At 38.5% G+C, this 25415-nt stretch overlaps 1 protein-coding gene across 1 annotated transcript in view; it reads left to right on the plus strand.

The window, feature by feature from the left end:
- The first annotated feature begins 2492 nt into the window (after positions 1 to 2492).
- Positions 2493 to 25415, plus strand: part of RUNDC3B (RUN domain containing 3B) — a 55118-nt gene continuing 32195 nt past the window's right edge. Inside the window, exons 1-4 of the mRNA XM_075082764.1 lie at positions 2493 to 2920; positions 9447 to 9562; positions 18320 to 18453; positions 22110 to 22195. Of these exons, the coding sequence (XP_074938865.1) occupies positions 2817 to 2920; positions 9447 to 9562; positions 18320 to 18453; positions 22110 to 22195 (440 nt within the window). The 5' untranslated portion in view covers positions 2493 to 2816. The remainder of the gene's footprint in view (positions 2921 to 9446; positions 9563 to 18319; positions 18454 to 22109; positions 22196 to 25415) is intronic.

The following is a 25415-nucleotide window of genomic DNA, read 5'->3' on the forward strand; positions in this document are numbered from 1 at the left end:
TTCCTAGTATCTGTCCCTTATTGCAGCTTATGACAATTGCCCCTTGTCCATTTGCTATGCACTCCTACGAAGAGCCTGACTGTTCCCTCTATACTCCCATTAGGTAGTTGAAGACAATCAGATTATCACTTAGCCTATTTTCTTACAGAGAGGTATTAAAAATGCAAAAGTTACCACAGTAAGTTTCCTGATAAATGTATTGAGCTTTCTTAAGTCTAAGGCAGCTGATGATATTTTTTTTTTTATTCTTTTGAAGTCTTCTGGAACCTTTTCACAGTTCCTGCTTTGATAAGACAGTAGCAGAAGATAAATTATATTTGAAAGAAAGCAATGAACTTGAGAAAATTAATTTACTGGAGGAGTAAAAGCTATCAATATTGAACCTAAAGCTTGGTCCAACAGATAAGCCTGTTTTCATCTGAAATCTCTTTCAAGTATAAAAATAAAAAGTTGCAGCTTTTCAGAAACAAGGAAGAGGAGAAGAACAGAGAAGATACTTTTGCTTATGATATGTGTAGAAAAGTTCTCCTGTTGTTTGGGTTTTTCTGCATTTTTGGTTTTGCTTGTTTGGTTTTTTGCAAAGCATTGGTAATTATCCAGTATGTTTATCATAAGTTCAAGAACAACAGACCTTGCAGCTGAAACAGCTCATCTGCAGAGATTAAATCTACTTCAGCCTCAGCTTGAACTTAATCAAAAGATTACTCAAGCTTCACGAATCTCTTAATAGAAGTTACAAGACAGCAGGCCTCAACAAAGACTCCAAGAAGCAGAAAGAAACCTGAAGGCAGGCTCTTCATATCTGACAGTCAACAAGCAACACAGTCAACATCTTCCTTTGATTGTCTGAAAGAATGAGTAAGGAACAATAGCTTGTTTCAGTCTTGTTCTAGTAGAGCCAAAAAAGTTGTTACTCTTGCTTTCAGAGTAGAAAGTGAAACTATATCCTCCTTCAGGTTTACCTGTGTCCCCACTTCTTTTATGCTGTTTCTGGAGAGGGGAGGAAGAGAGGCAGGAAACAGAATGAAGAACTACCTCATAGTGAATTTGAATTGTGATGTGTTTGGGAATAAATCCACCCAAGAAAGATGAAGTTTTACCTTAGGGAAGGGACAAAGGTTCACTTACCATTTGATATAAAGGTCAATGAAGATAAAGATTAGTTCAAATTTATTCAGCTACATGCCGAGAATACAGCATATCAAGTAATATGCGATGATCTTGGAAGTTTTGCTAAGTGGTAACAACACTTGAAACAATTTATGAAAGATCTTCTGATTAAAAAAAAGAGCGGCATTTGTATGTTACCATATATGAAAACGTGGTCATCTATATGGAAATCTACTTTTCAAAGTTGCTACATCAACACAATTACTCTTCAGGTTGACTGCAGTTGGCAGTCAATAACTGGACACAGTTCCCTGTTTGATAGCATCTCTGAGAAATAGCTTCATATCTAGGAGTGATATTCACTGAGGAAACCATAGTCCAGTGGGGGTTTGCATGTCAGTAAGTAGAAATTTTTATATTTCATGAATAGGAACTGATAGCTTAGACTTTATCAGACACATTTAGGAATATCATAATTGTAACTCAGTAGATAAAGAGTTGTGCCACAATTTATGTCACCATTTGTCCTTGTCGCACACAACTAATGTTATTTTCTTAAGCATAAAGGGAACTTCCTCCCAGAGAGGAAGGAAAAAAAATTAATCCATACTGCTCACATCTCCCCAACTATCCGGCCAAATCCACTCCTTCACACCCCACAAAACACGATTTAGTGCTAGGTTTTCTTCCAAAGTGTTGAATTATCCCATCTTCCAGTGACTTGAACTCCACTTCATTATGTGTCTCTTGTACAACTTGGCCCCAAGGCAAAGCCCTATACCCAGAGCTCTTCTAAGCATGCTCAGAAATCACGCCTTTGTTTAGAGCCGGTACTTCGGCTGCAGGGTGGATTACCATTTCATTCACATATTCCCACAAGTACAGCCTCTAAAGGTTACATATGCCATAAAGCAGCGTCTAATGGTTCAGCACAATTTTAACTCTAAGGCGGACAGCACCACAGCCTACAACCTGAGAAGTTCTCACATCCTAGACGGCAACTCGCTGAGGAGAGGGAGAATTGATAACAATTGAAAGAAGCCCGCTATTTCACAGACGCTTAGAGGGCTACAGGACTCACTCGGGGGTCCTGAACCCCACGGACGCGTACTGAGTGAGGGGATACGGAGGCGAACGAGGGGAAAGAGACGTTGGCAGAAGGGGAGGGCAGGCGGCCTCCTCCGTGCCCGGCGGAGCGCTGCCCCTGCCTCAGCCGGAGAGGCAGCGCAGCAGCCCCGCTGCCTCAGGTGGTGGTGGCGATGCCGGCCCACCCGCCCGCTGCCGTTGGCGGCGCGCTCCCCGTTGAAGCACTGGGCCTCGGCGGCGCGGCGCGGCGCGGCGCCCCTCCCGCGCGCTGATTGGCTTGGCGGCGCCGGCGCTCTGCGGCGCTGTGGTTCGGAGGCGCCGTGGCTGCCCGGCTGCTGGGAGCGGGGGGGGGCGCCGAGCCGCCCCCGCCGCGGGGACCCCGCTGCCGCCTCCTCGCCCGGCCTGCCGCCTGCCTCGGGGCGCTCCTCCCGCGCGGACCTGGCGGCGGGGGGGGCAGCGGGGAAAACACGGGGGCTGCCGCCGCCGCCGCCGCCGCCGCCTCCTCCTCCTCCTCCTCCTCCTCCTCCTCGTGCGGCGGTGGGCGCAGCATCCCCGAGACCGGGAGGCCGGGAACAAAGGCTCCGCGTCAGCCCCGGCGGCTCCACCTGCCCCCCGCGGAGATGGCGTCCCTCGGCTTGGGGGGGCTCAATGTCTCCGCCCGCAGGAAGAGCGTCCCGTCTCGCAACGCCGCGGTAGAAAGGTGGAACTTAATCACGGTCTGCAGGTGAGCCCCCGGGCCCAGCCCCGCCTGAGGAGACCGGTCCTCTCCCCCTCCCGCCGCTTCGGCCGCGGGCAGCCCCGCCGGAGGGGACCGGTCCTCTCCCCCTCCCGCCGCTTCGGCCGCGGGCAGCCCCGCCTGAAGGGACAGTTCCCCGCCGCCCCTGCCCGTAGCGGCCGCTCGGGGGCGGGAGCGGGGGCGGCAGCCCCGCCGCAGCCGCCCTGTCCGGGGGGTGCCGGCCTCCGGGGTGCGCGGCGGCGGGAGCGGGCAGCCTCCATCCTGACTCAGCTCCTTCGGGAGCGGCGGCGTGCGGGGCGTTGAGGTGCGGCCGGGGCACGGCCCGCAGCGGCGCCGCGCTGCACCGGGGCGTCCGACCCCCGGGGGCGGGGGCGGCGGGAGAGGCTTGTTTTGGGCGCCTCGGTTGTGTTCCCTGGCGAGAGACGAGCGCCGGAGAACGGCAGGGCTGGCTGAACCCTCGCAACGGTGAACCGAGGTTTTAATCTTCAGGAAAACAGGATTGGTGTAGCGTCGGTTTCTCTTAAATTTTGGAATTTTCAAATCTTTTAAAATTTAGACTTGATGTATATTGGACGTGAAGTGAAACCTGAACTGTTCTTCCAAGCCGCTATGGAAGCGTCTAACCGTGTGTTCTTGCTAACGCGCTGGTGCCGCAAGAGCAGTCCCGAGGAGGCTGCCTTCAGGGGATATTTTTATCTCCAAAATTTAGATCAGGAGATCCGCAGTATAGGCTAGACCTAAAGTGTATTCAAAAGTTTTTTCGCATCTTAATGCTTAGCTTGTACAAGCTTGATAATACTTCCTGTGGCTTTCCGTGTAAGCCTCTCCACGGCTGTCCTTGCTGAGTTTATTTATCATTTCGAAGTGTGCTGTACTGACCCATTACATCATGGCAAACTTTTAAATACCTGAATAGGCTGGTAGCAATGGCTCCGTTAGTTTGCCTGTTTCAGTTGCTAGATTTTTAACTTATCGAACAAATTTGATTGTTATCCGGAGAAGGTCTTCAGGACACTTATGAGCTATGGTATGATTTTAATTCTCACAAATTTTAATAACGTACCAGGACAACTATTAGATAATTTTATACCTTCACCACTTAATGCTGCAGCAGTATTTTTAAAAACAGGTTAGGACCCCATAGTCTTCCTTTTTCTTTTTTCTTTTTCTGTTGTTTTTTTTTTTTTAAAAGGAATTTGCTTTAATATTCCTTCAAGTCCTAATCTCTGGGTTTTGAAGTAGCATCGATACTATTCTGACTTTTTCCCAGGCTCCTATGCTTACCTCTACTATTACCTGTGAAAAAGATATACAACCAAAACAGAAAAAAAGATTTTTATCAAACTTGCTGAAGCATATCAAATAGGAGAACGAGGAGTTCTCAGTTTCACTATTGCTACAGAGATACAGATACTGCTAATCTGCAGGCTTGGGAAGACACCAGTTTTATCAAGTAATAAGATAATTGTACAGGATATAAATAGTTCTTTTTAAAGGAGTATATTGTATTCTACAGAGCTTGCTATTTTTCTGTCTCCTCACTTGAGAGAAACTATTGTGTTCTCTGTGCTGTTACATTTTATTTTTCAGTTTATTTCATGTTGTTTTCCTGCAGTTGAAAAGATGTTGTAATGTGTTTAAAGATTCTTAGAAATCAGAGGGAATTCAAATGTGTGAAACAAGGAACTACTACAGAAGCTACTTGAAATTGGCATATCTTAATTATTTTCAGTAAAAAAATTTAACTTTGCTATATCTTCACAAAACCTGAAGTTGCTAGTTTGTGAATACACCTTAAAACTTGGAAAGGATGATGAGGAAAAATAAATTGCGTTATTATGATGTGCATACATTTATGTATATTTCTATTCTTCTGCCACTGTAAGAGTAAACGTTTAAAATATTTCTGTGCTTTACTGTAGTTATTACACATTTTCTAGTATGGAAAAGTGTTATTTGTTAGGAATAGCCAAATTAGTATAAAACCCAGTAAGATAATAGTCCTTTACAATCAAAATCCTATGAGAATGTGAAATATTTCTGGTAAAAATAGCTCCAGTGAATTGATACAATTATATTTGGTTGATATGGCTTGTTACCCAGTGAACGTGAGCGATCACAAGGAAGATATTCTTCTGAATTACCATCTGTTAACAGTCTCTGATAATTTAATGAACTATTTTTGTCAAAGCCTCAATTCAGCAGATTTTTGCTCAATAGATAAACCAGGCTTTGGTTTTTAGTCTTTTCTTACAGTGATGGTGTCCAACTCCTCATGCAGATGTGGATAGTTTCTTATACTTACAGCTTTGGAAGGAACAGTTTGTTTCCACTAAAATGTTAAGTGGCAACGTAGCCATGGGAAGTAATGTAGTTACTGAAGTTCCATAAACCAATTGCATGTGAATATAGATGGTTATGTTTGTGTAACTGCACAATGGTGATTTAGATTGCAGTAATTTTTAGCTTTTTTTTTTTTAAATAAGTAATAAAAGTTCTAGATCTCTCTCTCCCCCTACCGTTTTTCCCTAAAGTTTGGTGCCTTCCATTTTCCAGTAGTGGTGCTGGGATTTTGAGGTGGTTCTTTGCTGTGTTCTCTTTTAATCTAGTCTTCCCTAAGATTCATAGATCAAAGATTTGTATAGGTACAGAACCACCAAAAAAATAGAGACAGACCTTGAAAGTGAGGGTCTTAGCTTAAACACTGAATGTTAACATGGAACTGAATGACTATCAGGAAATGTATTTTTAAAATAGTGATTTTGCTAATATGCATAAGAGCTGTTGCAGTGACCCTTAGCTGAACTGTCTGGTTTCATGTCTAAGCTATGTTTTCCAGCATAAGGGATATTAGTTTATAACCTTGGGACTTATTCTGGATTAATAGGTTACGTTCTTTAAAATGGTGTTTTAATGACATTTCCCAAATTGCAAGCTAAATAAATTTGAGAGAAGCCTTCCAGTCATTTGAAAACTGTGAGGAACAGAATTTGACAATTAAAAGTGACAAATTCATGTAGCAGCAAAATTTTCTGACTGCTTTTTGATTAGAGGCTTGTTGCTGTTCCGGAAATAAGCCTGTAGACCTGGGATATAGCCACAAAAGGTTTGGCTTTGGTTTGGAGTTATTCAAGAAATTTCTGCATTTTGCAAAGTAGCAGAAGAACCTACCCCAAAAAAGATTGCTATAAATCTTTCTTACTCAAGAATGTTTCCCTCTTATTCAATTCAGAAGGTCTTTTTGATGTTGGAGAAGGCTACTGTTTCTACATCATTTTTTGGCTCAAGCAAGACTAGATCCATGACAGAAAATAATATGTAAGAATCTGAAAACATCAATATTCACGAAGGTTGTTTAGAAACACTGATATTGGAATCTCTGCAATGGCAGTTACTGTATGGAAAAAAAAAGCCCACCACAACAGAACCACCCTGTTGTTGCAGTGACACAAGGGGAAATTATTGGATAGTAGATGTTTTTTAGAGTCTCGAAGCAACAGGTATTGGACCTATATTACTCCTCTGCTCCTACAGTCCACCAAAAAGTTAATCTTAGAAAATGTTAAGTTACTTTTCAAGCCATTTTACTTTCTCATGCCTTTTTGTTACAATTTCTCTGCTAACCTCTGAAGTGTAGGTAGACTTGCTCTAGAGAGTAGTGCTGCTGTAGTAGCCCAGTGGAGAGAAGATGAAGTTTGGAGCAACAAAGGGAAACAAGAAAGCTGCTCTAACTCTACCTACTTGGATGTTTTTTTCTTCATAGCTCTTCTGTACATTAGACATGACCTTGTCTTTCTTGACTGTCAGTCCCCAAGTGGTTCCACATGACTATGCAAGAGCATGGGCTTTCTTTGTTGGGGGGCTGTACACTGGAAACAACATCTAAGGCATCTTTCATGACTAAGTAAAATTGCTTACCCAATGCTTACAATGTAACCTTTTTTCAGAGGCATCACTACTGTGTACCTTAACTACTTTTTCCGATCTGCATGGTAAGCATGGTGAAGTGTGACTGTCATGCAAAATGTGTTTGTGACTTTTAACTTACACTTAGAGACATGTTTGCCTCTCTGTAGTACTGGAGAAAAAAAGAAAGAAATAAAAAAAAACCAACACATGAGTATTTGCCTAAGAATCTTTTTTAAATATCCCCAAAAATATTTCCTGTCAATCAAATTTTGCATGGTAGCACTGTTATTTTCCTGGTCTATCGAAATAAGGTGTACATACTCGCACTCCTTGTCAGTTCTCCTGAAAGCCAGTTTCAGCCAAACTTGGCATAGCTGTAAAGGTTCCTTAGGTTTTTGGTGAAAGTGTAGAGAGATGGAAATTGATGTTTCTATGGAGAGCATGGTGTCAGTAATGAACGAGTGCTTAAAAAGACAACCATTAATGATGTTAGGCTGTCTTTTCTAATCAGACCCTACGTATTTAAAAATTGTTGTATCCTCAAAAGCTAGATAACATTATTTTCTTCAATTGAATTGCAGAGTGCTTTAAAAAAATACTTATCTGTGATTTTTAGAAGTGTATGTGAATTGCTCTTAAGTGTTCTTTCTTGAATATATCTCAATTTCTGAATATGGATCCCATACAATATTAACCAGTGAAATTTTGAATAGGACACTGAATAGAGGAAAAATAGGCATATTATAGACATATTATACACTGCTGTGTCTTGCAGTTTATGGATGACTGTGCCATGATCATGTCTCTGAATTTTAAGATGATATTCCCATATGTAGTCCAGTATTTGTTTTTCAAAATTAGGAAGTTTTTATATAGATAATTTCACAGCTCTCCAATAGCTTTGAGGAAACAATCATTATTGCTGTTAGAGTAGTCAATAGCAATGATACTGACCAGGCAGAAATTTACTGGTGGGCATGCATGTCTCTCACTTACTCAAAATTGGTTAAAAATGTGGAGGAGCTCAAAACTGAATCATAACTTGGCACTACAGAAGCTTCCTCCCCACCCTTCTCACTCCTAATTCCTGTCCTGCCAAAAACACTACAACAATAGAAGCTGCAGGAAAGGTAGGACGGGCGGAGTCTTTATTCAGAAGTTTACTTAGTATAACATAATTGAGTTGAAACTCTTTAAATATATATGTCAGTTCAGTTTGAGCATAATTAGTTTCATTTAGTAAATGAACATCAGGAGGCTGTGCTCTCCACTAAGGATGCAGTTAAGTTACTTTTATAGTACAGAGCATTTGAAAATAGTACTGCTGGTTTAAGGAGTCTCATTCCTGCCCGTGCCTATATAGTATGCTGCTTCTGTAGCTGTGCTGTAGTACTGTTTGTGTTGAGGCGGTGTGAAGTGTATTTATTATGAATGTATCCATATTTAAGAGTCATTCCACCCTTCCTTCTCTCAAGTACTAAAAATCTAGATCAGCTCATAGTGCGCCCCATAAAAGGTAGAACTGGCACAACTGAGGGAGCAGTGCGCTTGGGTGTAAGGTCCGGGGTGGGCAGGCAGAGGGAGAGCTTTTGAAGCTGGCACTGTTGAAGTTTGGGTGTTGTGAAAACTGTCACCTCAGACTTTAGTATGGCTTCATTAATACAATTAAGGATTGTTGCAAAAACACAATAAATGCCTCAAAATAAATGTTACTCTCAAAGTTGAGGATATATGAAACTTGCCTTGAAACTGAAAACTGAAGAACAAAGAACAGAAAGAAAAAATGGATTATGATTAAAATGGAGAAGGGAAGGGAAAAATAATTTTTTTTGTCATATTTCTTGAGGTTTAAACTATCATCTTCTGAATAAGAATGAAATTGTGTAAGTGCAGGTGTCACTAAACACAGCTATCACTGGATAATTGACTAGCTACATCTTGTCTGCTTTTCCAGTGGCTTGATTCTGCCTTTCCAATTTCAAATGTTAGATCATTTGGTAGCTTTTCTGGCATAATAATGAAATAATATGATGCTGAATAGGGATTACCCCCATTCACAGCGAAATCAGCCTGTCGAAGTTAATGCACAGAGTTAACAATGCATAAAAATTCATTGTTTTATGTTTGGATTATTCTTGCATTAGGATGAAATTACAGTGTTCTCGTAATAAGACAAAGTTTATACTTCTGATCCTTGGGCAAAGATTTTGAGACTGAAAAGAGCATTGAGCGAAATGTCAAGCAAAAAATGATGATAGGATTACAAAGAGAAATTGATGTTAGATGCTTTTGAGTCTTTGTTTTTCTACAGCTTCATTAAAATAATTTAGAGAAGAGGAAAAGAAAAGCTCACTTCAGCATAGCAAGTATGGGGATTTTGGTTTTCTTTTTGTTTTTAAGGCTTTATGCCTAAGACCAACAATGATGATTGTATTTCCAGGCTATTTCTCAGTGTGGTGTGGGTTTGTGTTGCTCTGACTCATCTTGAAATCTTCAAGGTGGTTTTCTGGTTCTCTGCTTGTTTGGTTTATATAAACTACTGTCCTACTACAGAGGACCAATAGCTATCCATATAATTCATGATTGTCCTGTACTTTTGTTCTAGGTTTTCAGTCAAGACTCTGATCGACCGTTCCTGTTTTGAGACTATAGATGATACTTCCCCTGAATTTAACAATTTTGCAGCCATTCTGGAGCATATTCTAAGTCATCGACTGAAAGGTATGTTAATTAACTTCCTTACCGGTGATCTTTTTGCCATGAGAATTTGTTTCTATGAAACCAGTGTACATATGCAGAAAATCCTTGATGCTGAATGAAAATGTTGGCTTTCTTTGTGGGTCTGTGCCTTTGCTGTTGCCTTCCAGATTGTTTCCATTACCGTGTAAAAGTCAAAGAAATGGTTTTTGTGAAACATATTTCCAATGTTCTTGTTGGAAGCCTTCTTGGCTGGTAATTAAGCAAGTGAATGTTGCCATGGTGCTGAGCTCTATCTGCTTTTCTGCTTTGTGATAAGGCTGTGTCCTAAAAGCGAGTCTGAAAGACAACTATAGTGTTTTCTGCTTTAACAGGAACTATAGAGCGCACATCTGTGGTGCTGCTCCCTTTTCTTTCTCCCTTCTCTGCTTTTGTTGCCTTCTTTTCCAGATATTGTGTTTAGGTCCTTTCATTGCTGTCCCTCTAGCCCCCTAGTGAAGCTGGTTTTTGCTAGTGGAATGTAATGGATCTGGGTTAAATTGCTTTTGAGACATGTCAGTTGTTGATTCTTCTCTTGTATCTGAGTCAGATGTTCTAAGGTAAGAAAATGTCTGCGTCTTCTGATTGTTCTAGAGGAAGCTGCTTTGCTAAAAGAACAGAGCATGCCTTAGCAGTAAGAGCGGTTAGAAAAGGACTTTGGAAACTTCTCCTTGTTTCTCAGTTCTATGTAGAGTTTCTGAAATTATTTGAGGATTATGAAGGACATCATAATCATCTAAATAGAGATGTGTAGTATGACAGTCTACTCTTTTTCATACTTTTGCTTTTTAATATTCATAACTAAGCTTTGTGAACAATATTGTGTGTAGGCTGACATTTGAGTAGCACAATTACTACCTGCTGTCATTCTGTCAGAGAAGGGAGGAAAAAAATCACACAGTGGGGTAGGAACATAGTATTTGTCACATTGTGACAAAGACTATTGGAGTGATTATGGGCACTTAGCAACCTGACACTGCGGGGAAATTGCTGTTTTCTCCTTCTCCCCCAGCTTCAGTGATGTTTGAGCAAAAATCATTATGAATTTTATCATCCCGCCCCCCCCCCCCCCCCCCCGTTCTTTTGCTTCATAGTCTATTATTCAGGACAGGCAGTACAGAGAAGAAGCCTTGACAGGCTGGCAAATGGGTTACAGGCAAATGATATTTGCAAGTAAGAATTATTTAAAATATGAAATAAAGAAAATAAAAAAGCTAAATTGTTGCTTCAGTCTTCCCTTGTAATTAACAGTATGATTTTTCTAAGTTTGCAGAGTTAAATAAAAATATGGAAAAAGGCAGAAACTTGTGCATTGTATTGCAAATGGAGGAATATTTTGCTAATAAACTAGATCACTGCAAGTCATTATTTTGTTCTTTAAACACTTGAAAGGGAAATGGAGATAAATGTATCATGACATTCATATTTTAATAGGATATATATTATACAGCACAGGGCTTGAAAGAAATTGTATTTTATTGACGGAAACAACTAACATTCTGAATGCATACTTCATGTCAGTAGGAGCACACTAAAAGCAAACTGGTGGTTGCAGTGGGTTGTATAAAGCGTTTTAAACTAGGCAGAACATACATGATCTGTTTGCCTATGGTAAGATAAATGGCTTAATTGTATCAAAGTTGTCAGGATAATCCCATGGCAGTGTAGTTAAAGGGATGATCCAGATTTGAGAGTTTGAGTATATAGACCTTTACTTTCTTAAGGCCATGGCAAATAACAATTCCTAATCTTTAACTTCCTTCAGAACTACTCGGTGAAGACGGAAGAAGAATAAATAAATAAATTTTAAAAGGGCATTTATTTGCATTGTAAAGGACTAAGTTTACTTTTATTAGAATACTTTTACTGGCAACTGTCTTTTCTGGCACTATTTTAATATGTTTTTAAGTAGCAAAGCATGTTCTTGACTGCTCCTGCTTATTGGTTTTGTGTTCAGATAGGATCCAGACAAAACAAAATGGGAGGAAGAAGGATAGCCATTTTCAGGGGAAAAAATATTAAACTATAGGGATTAGAACTTTATGCTTTTTCTGAAACCATTGCAATTAAGAATTCTGAAATAGTAGTTCTCCAATACTCATCCTCCTTGCTGTTCTGCTAAAAATGCCAGTTATAGCAATAGGAGAACCATTTTTAAATTGATTTTTGGTAGGTAACTGATCTGATGTTGCCAGCTCTGAATAAGAAAAGGTCCATTAAACAACATTCGTAATGTTTTGGGCGGTTTTGTTAGTTTGTTTTTTCTTTTCAGAATCATGGAAGAATTTATTTGCAAAGTACCTTTAGAAAGTCATCCAGGCCAACATCTTGCTCAAAGCAAGGCTGTCCTGGATTGCTCACAGCACTTACTGGTTGAGTGTTGAAAATCTCCATGATGTATCTTAAACTCAGCGCAGTTTGCTAAGGAATTTTATTCCCCATCAACCCGCCCCACTTCTTGTGCTTGCCTTTAGCTGATATTGGCCATGGTCCTCACCAGATCCTGTGGTGAGCCAGACAAGGAAGTCAAACAAGCAGAAAACTAATGACTTTCCCCATGGATGTACTTCCTTAACTCAGCTGCTCATTTTCTTGTGAGTGGTTTGGATGTGGATGTTTGCTTAGTAATAAAATGAGATTGGCATAAATACATCAGCTCACAGGAGAGAGATCTGTGAACACTGCTTGAATGCAGGTATCTCTTCATGTGATACAGAAGACTTAGAACATATGGCACCAAAATATTTCCAATAAAGGTAACATCATACGCCATGGCCAAAAGGCCACATCTGTATTATCTTACAGTTACATGTATGCCAATGCCAATAAGTATCAGCCAGGAGTGGGCCGCTGTTGTTAGAAAAAGCGGTCTGGCTCACAGCCTATTTTTAAATTGCCCTTAGGAAGAGAGAGAGAGTTTGACTAAGCTGTATTAACTGTCTTTTCAGGGATTGCAAGCTGTTGACTGCCTTCTGCTCTAGAAAGTGGAGAGATACTTACCCCTGTACTGTATAATACTGTATGAGTAGTATACCTAGTACTCCTTAGAAGTGCTGGAATTATTCTGAATGCAGAGTAGACCAAATGTTATAATGAGGAGGACAGAAAGCATGTATTCTTCCTGTCATTAAAATAAGCTCTGTGTGGCATGCCTGCTGGCAAGATACGATACCACTGGACAGAACAATCAAAGATCTTGACAAGGCAGGAAAGAAGGAGTAACAGAAAAAAGATGTCTCTTATTCCTTCTCAGGAATAAGAATTTGTATGGTTTTATAATACAGCAGAGAGTAAGTGGTGTTCTGAGTGGCTACAGAGACAATGTATTTGAAGGTCTCTGGATCAAATAAGACCTATAGTCCTAAAAGGGATTTTACAAATTTGTATACAAATGTATGTGTTTGATAATCTTTAAAGCAAGCTGGGTAATTTCAGGAGCCATTTTTCTCCCCCAGAAAGTTGTTTGGAATTTGTTCCTTTCTTAACTGTTTTGTAGTGTGGAGATTAAGCTGTATCTTGTAGTTGTCTTGGTGGTTTCTTGTTTTCACTGCTGGCCACAGATTTTTCAGGTATGTTTCCTGTAAGCGTCCTTTTTATCCAATCAGCTAAGAAAAGGTAGTGCAGAAATGGTAGGGGCATCAAAAAGTGTTCAGCAACAGTACTTGGGATTTGATCGCAGGTGTATACTAGCTGATTTTAAACCTGAAGTCAATTCAAAGTGCCATATATATTTTCTTCACTATCACAATATTGTGTGCTTTTCTGCCTTTTTCTATTGCTTTAAATTAGTCTTAGCTGAGTTAGTACTGAAGAACGTTAATAACTATTGTGGATTTTTATGGCCATCATCTCAAACATATTTCTGAAAACTACTGTCACGTGTATGTATTTGTTGGCATACTATATTTTCACTGTAATATCCTTTACAGCAAAAATTGTTTATATCCAAACCAGTATGCATGCTTAGAAATGGTTTTGGTGTATAAATTAAGTTCTGTCACTGACAACATATATAGTGCATCTTGCTTGTGACTTCTGTAATTTTTGCATGTCATGGTTACTGTGAGCATATTTGTCATCTATACGCTTATTTTCATTTACTACCACTATGACACAAAACAGTATGCTGGACTGTGCTATTTTGACACTTTTACAACTTTGTCTTTTTTCCTGGACGTACATTTAGAAGTTCTAATAAACACTGCAAGACACTGCCAGAATTGCCCATAGAAGCTACTTGTGTTTATCTGATCTATGTACTGCTAATTTTTAGTGACTGTGGAGTTAGTTTGCTTGCTTTTCTTTTTTTCTTTTAGAAAACTTACTGTGAGAAGTAAGCTTCTAGGGTGATCAGTGCTGCTTGAGTGGAATGATAAATGTAATAATTCTCTTCCTTTTTTCAGTCAATAAAATGTTCTAGTTTCATGCATGATCAATAGTCTGGTGGTAGTCACGGTAAATAGCTGTACTAGTGATGTCACTGGTAAATGTTCAGTTTACGCACTTAATAGTAAGGTGAATTCTTTAATAATTCATTTCTGAATCAGTGGAAGAATTTTCTTATCTGCAGTGCACAATTTATCCCTTCACATATGCTTTTTATTTTACTTATTTTTAGGAGGAAAAAGCACTTAATACTACTTGCAGTTTCATGGGTCTCTTTCTTTTTAAGCAATGAATATTAATATAATTTTTATTAATCAAAATTCCCTGAATTCTAATAATCCAGATGTAAACAGTGGTTACAAAGGGAAAGGGTATGAATTATGTCTGCAGAAGAAAATTTGCGCTTGTAGGCCTAGGTCACAGGTGAGGAAGCAGAGTAAGATGCAGTTTGTAACGCTGCTCATTCTGAGAAACAAGTCTGCTGGATAAAATAGTTAAGGTAATGGAGATATAATGGGGAGTGAAACAGGTAGGTTAAGGAAATAAGAGCTGAAGGCACTGCTGTCATGAAAAAGACAGAGTCTAAGCATATAGCTGCAGTGGCCAAAGAGCAATAGTAGGGCTCTTGTGTAATTTGTGGTTTAGCTCATTCTCCTTTCTCTTGTGTGGAGAAAAATCTTAAGTGAATTTATAATTGTCTTGGGTTTATGAACTACAGTAAAATTTTGTAATTGTAAAGGACTCATGCTGTAGACCAAAAATAAAGAGTAGGTATCACAGAAATTCCTCAGAGGAACAGCATGCCAGTTTATTACCAACAAGTTTTATTAAAACTTGTTTTTAAAGGGATAGAAAGACTTGCTGCAAACCAAATAATACAGGGAATTTTGGAGAAAACTTGCCTGTACCTTAGAGCATCCTAGTAGTCATTGCTACTTTGCAAGTGTGGCACTTTGTAGATAAGAAATTGGACTGTGATTTAGTAGGAATCAAACTGTTTAACATCTTGTGAAGAATTTATTGGGTGTGAAACTAGTGTTACAGACGTTTGTATCTAGCTGTCAGACTGGAACAGAAATGGGTTGATACAAGTAGGTGTGTAACGGTATTGAAAAATGTGGTGAAATAAAGAATTTTTGCAATATTGTTTCTATGTGCTTTGTAGTTCTGTAGACAGGAATTTAATTAACTTGAACATTGTTTAATATTAAACATGCAGCTTCCGTGCTTACCTAACAGTTTTGTTTGGCTGACAAAAACAACAGCATAATTCCTGTTGGAATAGCTGTCAACTTATGTGTTTCCTGATGGCATAGGAACTTCAAGGCAAAGACCACATACTCTTTGCCCTTTGGACCTCCCAGGAAACTTACTCTTTCCTCAAGAAGTACTTTGACAGAATATAAGTTGTATACAGAAATTAGCTTTCAAGTTTATTGAGACCTTTTAAAATTTAGAAATGATTTTAGAATCACAGAATTGTAGAACAGCCCAGGTTGGAAGGTACCTCGAAAAATCATCTGGTCCAGCCATTTGCGAGAAAGGAAGCCTAGTTGAGATCATCTAGCACCCCGTCCAATCTCAACTTGAAAACCTCCAGTGATGGGGACTCTACCACATCCCTGGGGAGGTTGTTCCAGTAAATTATTATTCTTACTGTAAAAAATTACTTACGTTGAGATGAAACTTCTCCCAGTGCAACTTGTACCCACTGCCCTTTGTCTTGTCCATGTGGCTCCTTGTAAAGAGAGAGCCTCTGTCCTCGTTGTAGCTGCCCTTTAAGTACTGGAATACTGTGATGAGTTCCCTTCTGAGCCTTCTCTTCCCTAGGGAGAAAAGACCTAATGCCCTCAATCTTTCTTTAAGAGGCAGGTTCTCCATCCCTTTGAACATCTTCATGGCCCTCCTTTGGACACTCAAATCTATCTATGTCGCCCTTCAACTGTGGGGACCATAACTGGACACAGTACTCAAGGCACAGCCTGAAAAATGCTGAATAGTGGGAGCTATTGCATTCCTCATCCTTGGGAGTTCTCGTGGCCGTGTACATTGAGTGCATTTAGGGCCAAATAGAATTTTATATGCTGAAAGCTTTTAAAATTGTGTGGAATATACAGCTTAATATCCTATTTAGTAGTTCTTAAAATACATTCTCACTACTCTCTGACAGTCTTTGCCAACATTTTTCTGTGTTTAGAATGACTAAGGAAGTTTTTCTTCACGTGGTGTTAATTACTAGAGTGTGGGCAAAGTGTAAAGTTGTAGAGAGAAAAGAGTGAAATATAGAAGTCCTTGGTTCACAAGAGGTCCTGAGCTGGCTGTGAGTTTCAGGTGAAGACAATTGCTACTGAAGTCTGAAACCCATCATACCCTCTCACAGAGCTGCCTGTGAGGTGAGAGCCCACTGTTATGGCAGAGTATACTGTAATTGTGGCTAGCTTAGTTTGTTGATCAGTGTAAGCCAAAGAAGTGCTGTGTGCTGGTATGTGTTTGTTATAAAGGTATTTTTGTTTTTAAAATTAAGTATGTTTTCCAGGTATTCATTGGTAAAGGGAATTGCTTTGAATTAGTGACTTCAGAAAACTATGAAGTGAAACTGTTCATTTTTTGCAGAATGTATTCTGTCCTTAAGATAGTTTGAAAAAGCCACGAAAGTTATTGCATGATACACTTGCCTTACTAGTTGGCACTGGAATTGGTGACACAAAGTCATCTTCACACTTAAGTTGCATTTAATTTTGCAGGTATAATCCCCAGGGCAGAAACGTTTCTGATATGGTGAAGAGCATGAAAAATATCTGTATTTTTTCATGTTGTTAGAATGCTGTCAAATTTTTGTTTCTGTCTACTACTCTCGGCATTTAAACAAAATCTGTAAGTTTGTAAGAGCACTTACCTCATGGAAGTATGGAAGTTTTTTTTATTTTAGTTCTTAGAGCTGAGAAGATCTGAATCTGCAGAAACTGAAGCACCTTGGGATTTTGCTTTTCCTTTGACATATTGAGTAGTATATATTAATTCTTCCTGCTTTTTTAAATAAGTCTTTTATGAAGCTTTGAATTTAATAAATAAATCCCTGTGGCAAAGTAAGCAGATAGGCCGCAAAGTCAAGTTACATGCACCCTCTAGGGAAAAAAGAATGCCACTTGATTTTCGTAAGATCATACAGGACAGATCCTTGACACTACTCTGGCTGTGCTTGGAGCTAAGAAAAGTCATGCTAGATAAAAGTATCCTCTTCATCATATTTTGGTATTTTATTTTCAGTACATGTGACTTGCAGTATCAGTCTAATATATTCTTTCTTGAAATCTGACCTTTCTAACAGCAAAAGAATTAGAAGTCCATCTGATAAATTAGTAAAGCTTCAGGAGTACAACTCAAGGCTTGAAAAAAAAATAAAACTAGCTTAATGATAAGATCCCATTTTATATAGAGAAAAAGTTTTGCACATATTTAATAACGGCAGTCACCAGAGGGCAATGTTCATCTTACTTTTTACATACCTGTTTGCAGTTGTGTGCTGTTCAGTCTGAAAAATGGGGCAGAACTGTTGTGCCTGTGATAAATTTTATCTTGTGTGGAGTGGTTGCAAGTAGTATGTAATTCTGCCTTTCATTTTCTAACTGCAATACATTCTGAGCTGGAAAAAAATATGAATGATTTTGGTTAAAGCTCCAGAAGAGAGATTGATTTGCTCAATGCATTTTAGTCAACTTCCCAAGGAATGTTCTGTGTGTACCCAAATTAAGTTGTGACTGCAAAACATTTTTGATCATGCATCAGTTTCTCCTTCAATGAAAGCATGTTTTGAAAAATTCCAACCTGCTCCTAAAATAAAGCTAACACTACCACAGCAAACAGTGGTCTTTCATTTGTTTATATATCTATAGCTATAAAATTTCATTTTTTTAAATAACAAAACTCTCTTTACTTGACTGTAGTAGTGAAACACATGGTACTACCTAAAACAAATAACAGAAATACTTCTTGTGTCATGTTTTTAAGTCACAACAGCTGTGCTCTGCTGTGATTTAAGAGTTCAGTGAAGAACTCTTGAGTATTATTATAGCATACTAACAAGGGAAAAAAACAACAAAATACACATATGTACACAAAAGCCCCAAACTTCTCTTTGTGCATCAGTTTCAAACCAGGGTGAGTTGTATAATGTAAGGTTTTTGTTTTTCTTTTTTTAACACCTGTGAAGCAGTTTTCAGTAGGAATTTATGGACTTGCTAGTATGAAACCCTGTCAGTGCAAGCAGCCTGTAGGGAAGTAGTTTAATTGTGTTTGTCTCCAATAAGCAGAGAGGGAGGTTCATAAATCTTTATATATCTTGTATTTTGATTTAAGGTCAGATCACCTGGTTCGGCTATGAAAGTCCTCGTAGTTTCTGGGACTACATTCGAGTAGCCTGCCGAAAAGTCTCTCACAATTGCATCTGCAGTATTGAGAACATGGAGAATGTCGGTTCTTCTAGAGCTAAGGTAGGGAAGAGAAAGGTCAAATTAACTTTTTTTATTACATTGTTCTGTGTAAAATATAGCTGACATTTCTGTACCCATAAAAACCCCATAATTCCTAAACTTGCCCCACAAAATTTTTCCTTGCTAGAAATGATTATTTTTTGTATGTACCTAGTAAATATTTACTTCTGGAAAAAACCCACTTTTAAATTTGCATGTTTCCTTTTAGATTTATGTAATTCAGTAGAGTAAATCTCAAATTCTCTCTTCAGTGAACATATTCTATTATAAAATGTTTGCTTTCACATTTTCACACTTACATAATTTTTTGAAAATGCAGTCTATTGAGGGAAATCAAGTTCATACAGGCATGCCTAACAAATATTATTTTAAAATTGTAGAAATTTGATAATCTTTTTCCCCTAACCTAAGTATAATTTTTATTTTGAATATAATTTATGCACTAATAAAAAGGTGTGGTCAGCTCTAGAGTTCGTTGGTGTGATTGTGCAGGAAGCCTTTAGTAGGTTTATTTGCTTATAAAGATCCCTTGTTTTAAAAGATAGAGAGATATATATAAAAATAAAAAAATAGAAATGACATCACAATTCCTGATTGTAGGCATGATGGAAACATTGAGGAAGTTACAATTTAATGTGTTTATATGCACATGAACTGAAAAAGAATAAACTTTAAACTGACCTATCATTAAATCTTAATAGTGTGAGACAATATAGACCAACACCTTGAAAAAATACCCTTGGGCAGAAATTACAAGTTCTTTTTACTAGATTGGAATGCTTTTCAATAGCTTGTATTTCTCTGTAAAGCAGGCTTGATTGATGGCTGAGACACTTCTGACTTGAAGGTATAAGCAGTATAAAAGGATGCACAAAGTAGTGTTCTTAATTCTTTTTATTCCTAAATGAACTGGAATCAGTTGTTTGGACAAGTATCTAAGTTGTGTTCCATGGCTATTTTAAAAATCCTGTAGTTCCTGATTTTTATTAAACTCTGGATTATTCACAGTTGGTGTCATTGGTGAGGTGGAAATACTTAGCTTATGATATATAAAAACTTTGTAGGTTTTTTTTCAGGGGCATGACTGTGGTTAATACAACTTATATTACAGTTTTTTACACAACCACAATTTTCTTCAATAGAAGGTGGTGCTTAAATCAAGCAGCACCATGAATCTAGTAGATCTTTGAGCAGCTATTCCAATGATCCATAGTATTGCAGAACAGCTTATTTGCTTTGTCTGCTGTTGCTCATTTCTTCTTTTGTATAGACTCAGTTTTAAATTTTATATATTAAACATATCTGTAATTTGCGTGAAAGCTTCAAAATACTTGAGATTCTATGGCAAAAAGCTATTGACTGCTTTTTCTTTCCAGGATATTACATGGTCTTCCTAGCACTCAATGTACTGGAGTAGTAGACTGGTAATTTAAGTCACACAGCTTTTCTTCTTGCTTATGCTGAGATCTGGAAATGCAGACAATTTGGAGAATTTATTTCCAAGTAGTTTCTGGAGACACTTATGTTCTATAATCTGATGATTATATTGCTTATATTTGAGATTTATTTTAAAGGTATTTCTGAATTAAAAAGTTTAATAGATATGAATATTTAAATTCAGTAGATAATAAGATGCAAAGCTATTTTCTAAAATACTTTTATAAATAACTCAAAATTTTCTTTTACTCTGTGGAAAACTCCATGCCAAATAGCAAACAATTTAATTTGTGCAGCAAGTTTGGAGAGTGGTGTTGAGTTTTTTAAAGGTGGCTGTGGGAGTATTTTGGATGTTTGCATCTGAAAAGGTTGGAGACATGTTGACACAAATACCAGTGGTAAGCATCAGTTTTACTGGTGGTCCAGATGTGTGTCTGCTTTAGCCTGGAAGGTGTTAGTTAGGGTTTGCCAGTGCTAGTTAGCCCTGCTTTCACTGGAGCTGCATAGGCTTTAGCCATTAGCTAAGCATCATCATCAGGGTCACAGAATCACAGAATGGCAGGGGTTGGAAAGGACCTCTGGAGATCATCTTGTCCTGCTTGAGCAGGGACACCCAGAGCAAGGGGTACAGGAATGCATCTGAGCAGGTTTGGAATGTCTCCAGGGAAGGAGACTCCACAGCCTCCCTGGACAGCCTGTTCCACTGCTCTGGCACCCTCACAGGAAAGAAGTTTTTTCTCATATTGAGGTGGAACTTCCTGTGTTTCAACTTCTGCCCATTGCCCCTTGTCCTGTCATTGGGCACTATTGAAAAGATCCTAGTCCTGTCATCCTGACACCCACCCTTTACATATTTATAGGTATTGATGAAATCCCCCCTCAGTCTCCTCTTCTCCAGGCTGAACAACCCCAAGTCTCTCAGCCTTTCCTCATAAGGGAGATGCTCCAGTCCCCTGATCATCTTGGTAGCTCTGCGCTGGATTTGCTCAAGCAGTTCCCAGTCTTTCTTGAACTGGGGAGCCCAAAACTGGACACAGTACACAGTCATGGTCTGACTGTTTCACTCATGTTCTAAATAACTGTCCCATAAAGGCAAGTATGCAGATAAGCATCCTTATAATTTTAGTGAATTTAGATTAAATCTACTAAAAAGTAAATTTAGTGCACTCTGTGTTAAAAAACACAGGTTTTGCTGTGCTGTTGGTATCTACGAAAGCAAATTTTTTTTTGTTATTTAACATCTGCCTATCTTATAAGTTTAGTTTGATCTAGGTCTATATAAATTAGAAATAGGATTATAATCTACTACAGGTGGTTTTGGTACAATGTCTGTAGTAATATCCAGCTAAATGTCAATAAACACCAATTATATTAAGCAGAAAGACTGTCTTACTACTTTTATAATTATTTCTAAGTTTATATGGGTTACAAGAAATGTTCCTGATGTTCTCAAAATGACAGTCATAACTACGGCAGCCACTCAAAGTGTCTCTTTTACTGGAAACTACAGTCCTGTGCACTAGACCTGTAAACGTAGTGCCACATACAATCCTAAAGGTTATTTTTGAAGCTGTTGCTGTTGTTTATAGAACTGTTTGAATGAAGTCTTGCTTTTGGACTACAAGTTTTAGGCCTCTTCGATTTGATTTCATTCCTGTATATTATGTGCACCTTCTATAATGATGTCCTTACTAAGGAGAAAAAATAATTTATGCAAATTACATATCGAAAAGATGTCACTGAGTTATAAATTCTTTTTTATGAATGCCAAAATAATTGAACAAATGCAGATAGTTAATTCTTAATTAAATCGCTTTGAGTGTAGGTTACTACTGGTTTACAGTGGAACTGACTGAATGCTTCCAATACCATTGTCTTCAAAATGAATGGTTTTTGCCCTGATGTGTGGCACCTTATGCATACAAGGTTTTCAAAAGGCTGGAGTAAATTATTAAAGCAGAAGTGGGTTTTTTGTTTGGGTTTTTTTCCTTTCCCTTCAAATTTTGGAGAACTTTGTTTCAGAATGAAGTTTATTTGTAAGAATGCATTTTCTCTTTTATAATTACCATCATGAAGTGCATCTTAACAACAATTTCTGTTTACTGGTAATTTTATTAATCAGTTCATTTCACCCAGGTAAATCAACTGTATTCATTTTCAGATGTAAAATTGTTTCATTCTATAATACTTAAATATTTGATATCTGTTTCTTCTTGCAGGGTCGAGCCTGGATCAGAGTAGCACTTATGGAAAAGCATTTGTCTGAATATATTTCCACAGCTCTGAGAGACTTCAAAACAACCAGGTCTCTAAGGCTTCTATTTGTGCAATATTTTAGCAAATGTTGCTTAAGTGAGGGACTTAAATTTGAAAGTACATGTTCTACTTGATTTGTATAGGAAAGGATGTCACGAGTAAAAGAGCTGTAACCTAGTAAAAGACAGCTGGAGTTGGTATCAATTGATAGGATTTTAGCATGGGCAGAACTGCAAAATCAAAAATCCCTTTGTGATTTTTAAAAATGTGGAAAGAATGCTGGAATTCTTGAAAGGTCAAAAGAGAAGAAAACCTCTCTAAAGAAGGAATTAATTCTGAAATTGTAGCGTGGTAAGGATAGAAGATGTAATGTTCCTTTCAAAATTAGGTATGATTGGCAGCCCTAGAGACTCAGTAAAAAGTAATTTTTACAGGAACCTCTCTTGCAGAAGGAAGGAAGAGAATTCCAGGAAACATTTGAGAAATATAGAACAACAGAATTAGTGATCAGGCATATCTAGAATTCTTGATTTAATATGAAAAATGTGTGACAGATTTTTGTTGTACCTTCTAATGGTAAAATCTGTTATGGACAAGAATGTGCTTTGTGATAGAAAATACTCTGGCAGTTCTGGACTGGTTCTAAGTAATGTGATTATTTTATGATGCTTTATCCTGTAACAAGTGGGTCTTGTAGATTTGTGATGAAGTCACATGAGTGAATCTGTAGCATGTTGAACTCTAAAAGTTTTAGACATGCTGAATGGACTATTTAAACAATAATATTCTCTATAAGGACTTCTGTTCATTTAGAATATTATTTCTGCTCCCAATACTATACTCCCTATATTTTGCCAATATTAAAGTGACTTTGAAACACAACTAGGTAAACATTCCATTTCACTGATGTTTCCAGACCTGTCGTCTTTATTTTACCCAGATTTGCTTGCATTTATAGTAGACAAGAAGCTCAGAAAAGAAAGATTTCTGGAAAAGGTTTACTCATGTTGCCTCAAACTGAAAAGTCACTTGGGTTTTTGAGGGGGAGATGAGGAGGAAGAGGAGGGTCACAAACTATGCAGTGAAGTAGTACATTCTTTGTCCCTGTTTGGTAGTGCAGTTTGATTGCAAATGGATAACAGTGGTATAATTTTATTAGCAGTTTCAAATTCATTTACTTGAACATGTTAATGTTTCTTATATTTGAATGTTCTTTCAGTGGTATAGCTCTTGGAAACAACCTCTCTTGCATGCCAAACATAGTAAGTGGAAAGTTTGTTTTGGAGCAGTATTTTAAATACATCTAAGGGAAATAAAAGTTACAGTTTCAGATCTTGGTAGTGTGGATTTCAATTCCACTAGCAATAATGGACACACTCTCTTTTCCCATGTGGGATTTTGGATACCTAATAAGTGGCCTGATTTTTTTGGTGATGCTTTGAACCATTTAGCATTTTAAATTATGTATTGTGCTTTATGTATATTTAATAATTATGTATGTAAGCTATAAATATCATATGTTACATGTATGTATGTAGATTATGAGATTTATCTATCATACTGCTAGCTCTTTTTAAACCTCACTGTTGTGTTTGGGGGCCTGATCCCATGGCTAGTGCTTTAATGAAGCAGCACATTATTAGTGCTGGATCAGCATATTACACTTGAAAGGGAGTTGGATTAAGCGTGGGCACACAGTTATTTTTCTAACAAATTGGTCAGCACAGACTCTTAAGTTAGACTGTTCTGTTGCGAGATGTCAACTGCAAAACACTGAAAGATTTGTGAGTTTTCCAAGGGGACTGTTGTTTTGTCTGGATTACTGTAGCTGGTTTAAGAAACATTGCAACTGTCAGACTAACATCTGTGTCTCACCATTACAAGTATGCCCTGTCTTTTTTTGTGGGATTATTTCCTAGGCACTGTTTTACAAGATAAATCAAACACAGTACAGGTTGGTACCTGGCAGTGACTTTACAGATGCCAGTGAAATGGTTTGTAATCAGCTTGTACTGGAAGCAATGCTGTTAACTCACAAATGAGAGTAACTCTACTGAATCAGACTGTAATGTCCATCTAGCTCAGTATTCTGTCTGAGCCAGTGGCCAGTTTAGGCTCCTGGTGCCCTTCCTGAAGTCAGAGGGTAGAGAGTTAAGTCTGTACATCATAGCTTCAGTGTCAGGACTATAATCTCTATCTTCCCAGAGGAAGTCTTCCAGATTTCTTGCTTCCACTGAGAATATCCAAGGTCTTGGACAACTCGTTTCCTTACAGCAAATGGATGTCTGTTATGAAACTGCAAAAGTGGGACTTCTGACAGTGTGCATTATAACACAGTTCAATCTTTGGAGCTGTGCCCCAGAATGTGTCTTTTCTGGATGTTCGCCATATAGCCAACTTGAGCTCTCACTGAGCCATCCCCATGCTTTCCTGCAGTTCTTAAAACAGATGGAGCTTTTGGTAGGGCAGTGTTGCTACTGTTTGTCTGAAAGATAGGTTGCATGCAATAACCTGGCACCTTCTTGCAATCATACATTGCTAGAATGTATAGATGGACTGTGCATCTTGGTTTCCGGTAAGTGACCTTTCAACCTTGCCTTTGGTGCTGAACAGCTCTTGGTTTCCCCCTTTCCACATGTAACGGTCAGGTGAATTCTAGTGATCTTTCTGCCGCTGCTTCTGCCAGGACTCCTTTAACACAGAAATTACAGTTGTGAGCTACTTTCCTAAACAGACCCAATGCCTTTTTTACAGGGCCATGCATGGCAATGGTGGGCCCTATTCACCTGCCCTGGGCATGGAACGTCTCTGTCTGGAAGAGGCGTCTGTGGTAGCTGGGAGGAGAAAATTAGAATAAATGGGAGAGAATGGGGAGGTGGTGAGGGCATACAGATTTAAAAACTGTTGCTTTATTGGTCACTGTTCTTAATCAGCATTCACAAATCTGCATATACCAGGGTATGTGAAGTGAGTTTTGAGATCAAGCAGTGGAGTTTTAAAATTTTGGCCAATAGGTGTTTTACAATAAAAAGTAGTGCTAAGAAAACACGCCTTCATCAAATAATAAAAATTTAAAATCTCAGAATAACTGGATGCAGTGTTAATCTTCCCAGCATGCAGTATTTTAAGAAAAAGCATGCTACCTGGAAAATAGCTGATTTGTGAAAATATTTTTTTAAAAATAATCAACTGCTAAGAATTAAGAGTGAATGTTGAACTTCAAAAGAGCCAGCAAGTACAATTGCAAGAGACCTTTTTTTTTATACAAT

Source organism: Phalacrocorax aristotelis, chromosome 2, assembly GCF_949628215.1.
Source record: "Phalacrocorax aristotelis chromosome 2, bGulAri2.1, whole genome shotgun sequence".
Lineage (NCBI taxonomy): Eukaryota > Metazoa > Chordata > Aves > Suliformes > Phalacrocoracidae > Phalacrocorax > Phalacrocorax aristotelis.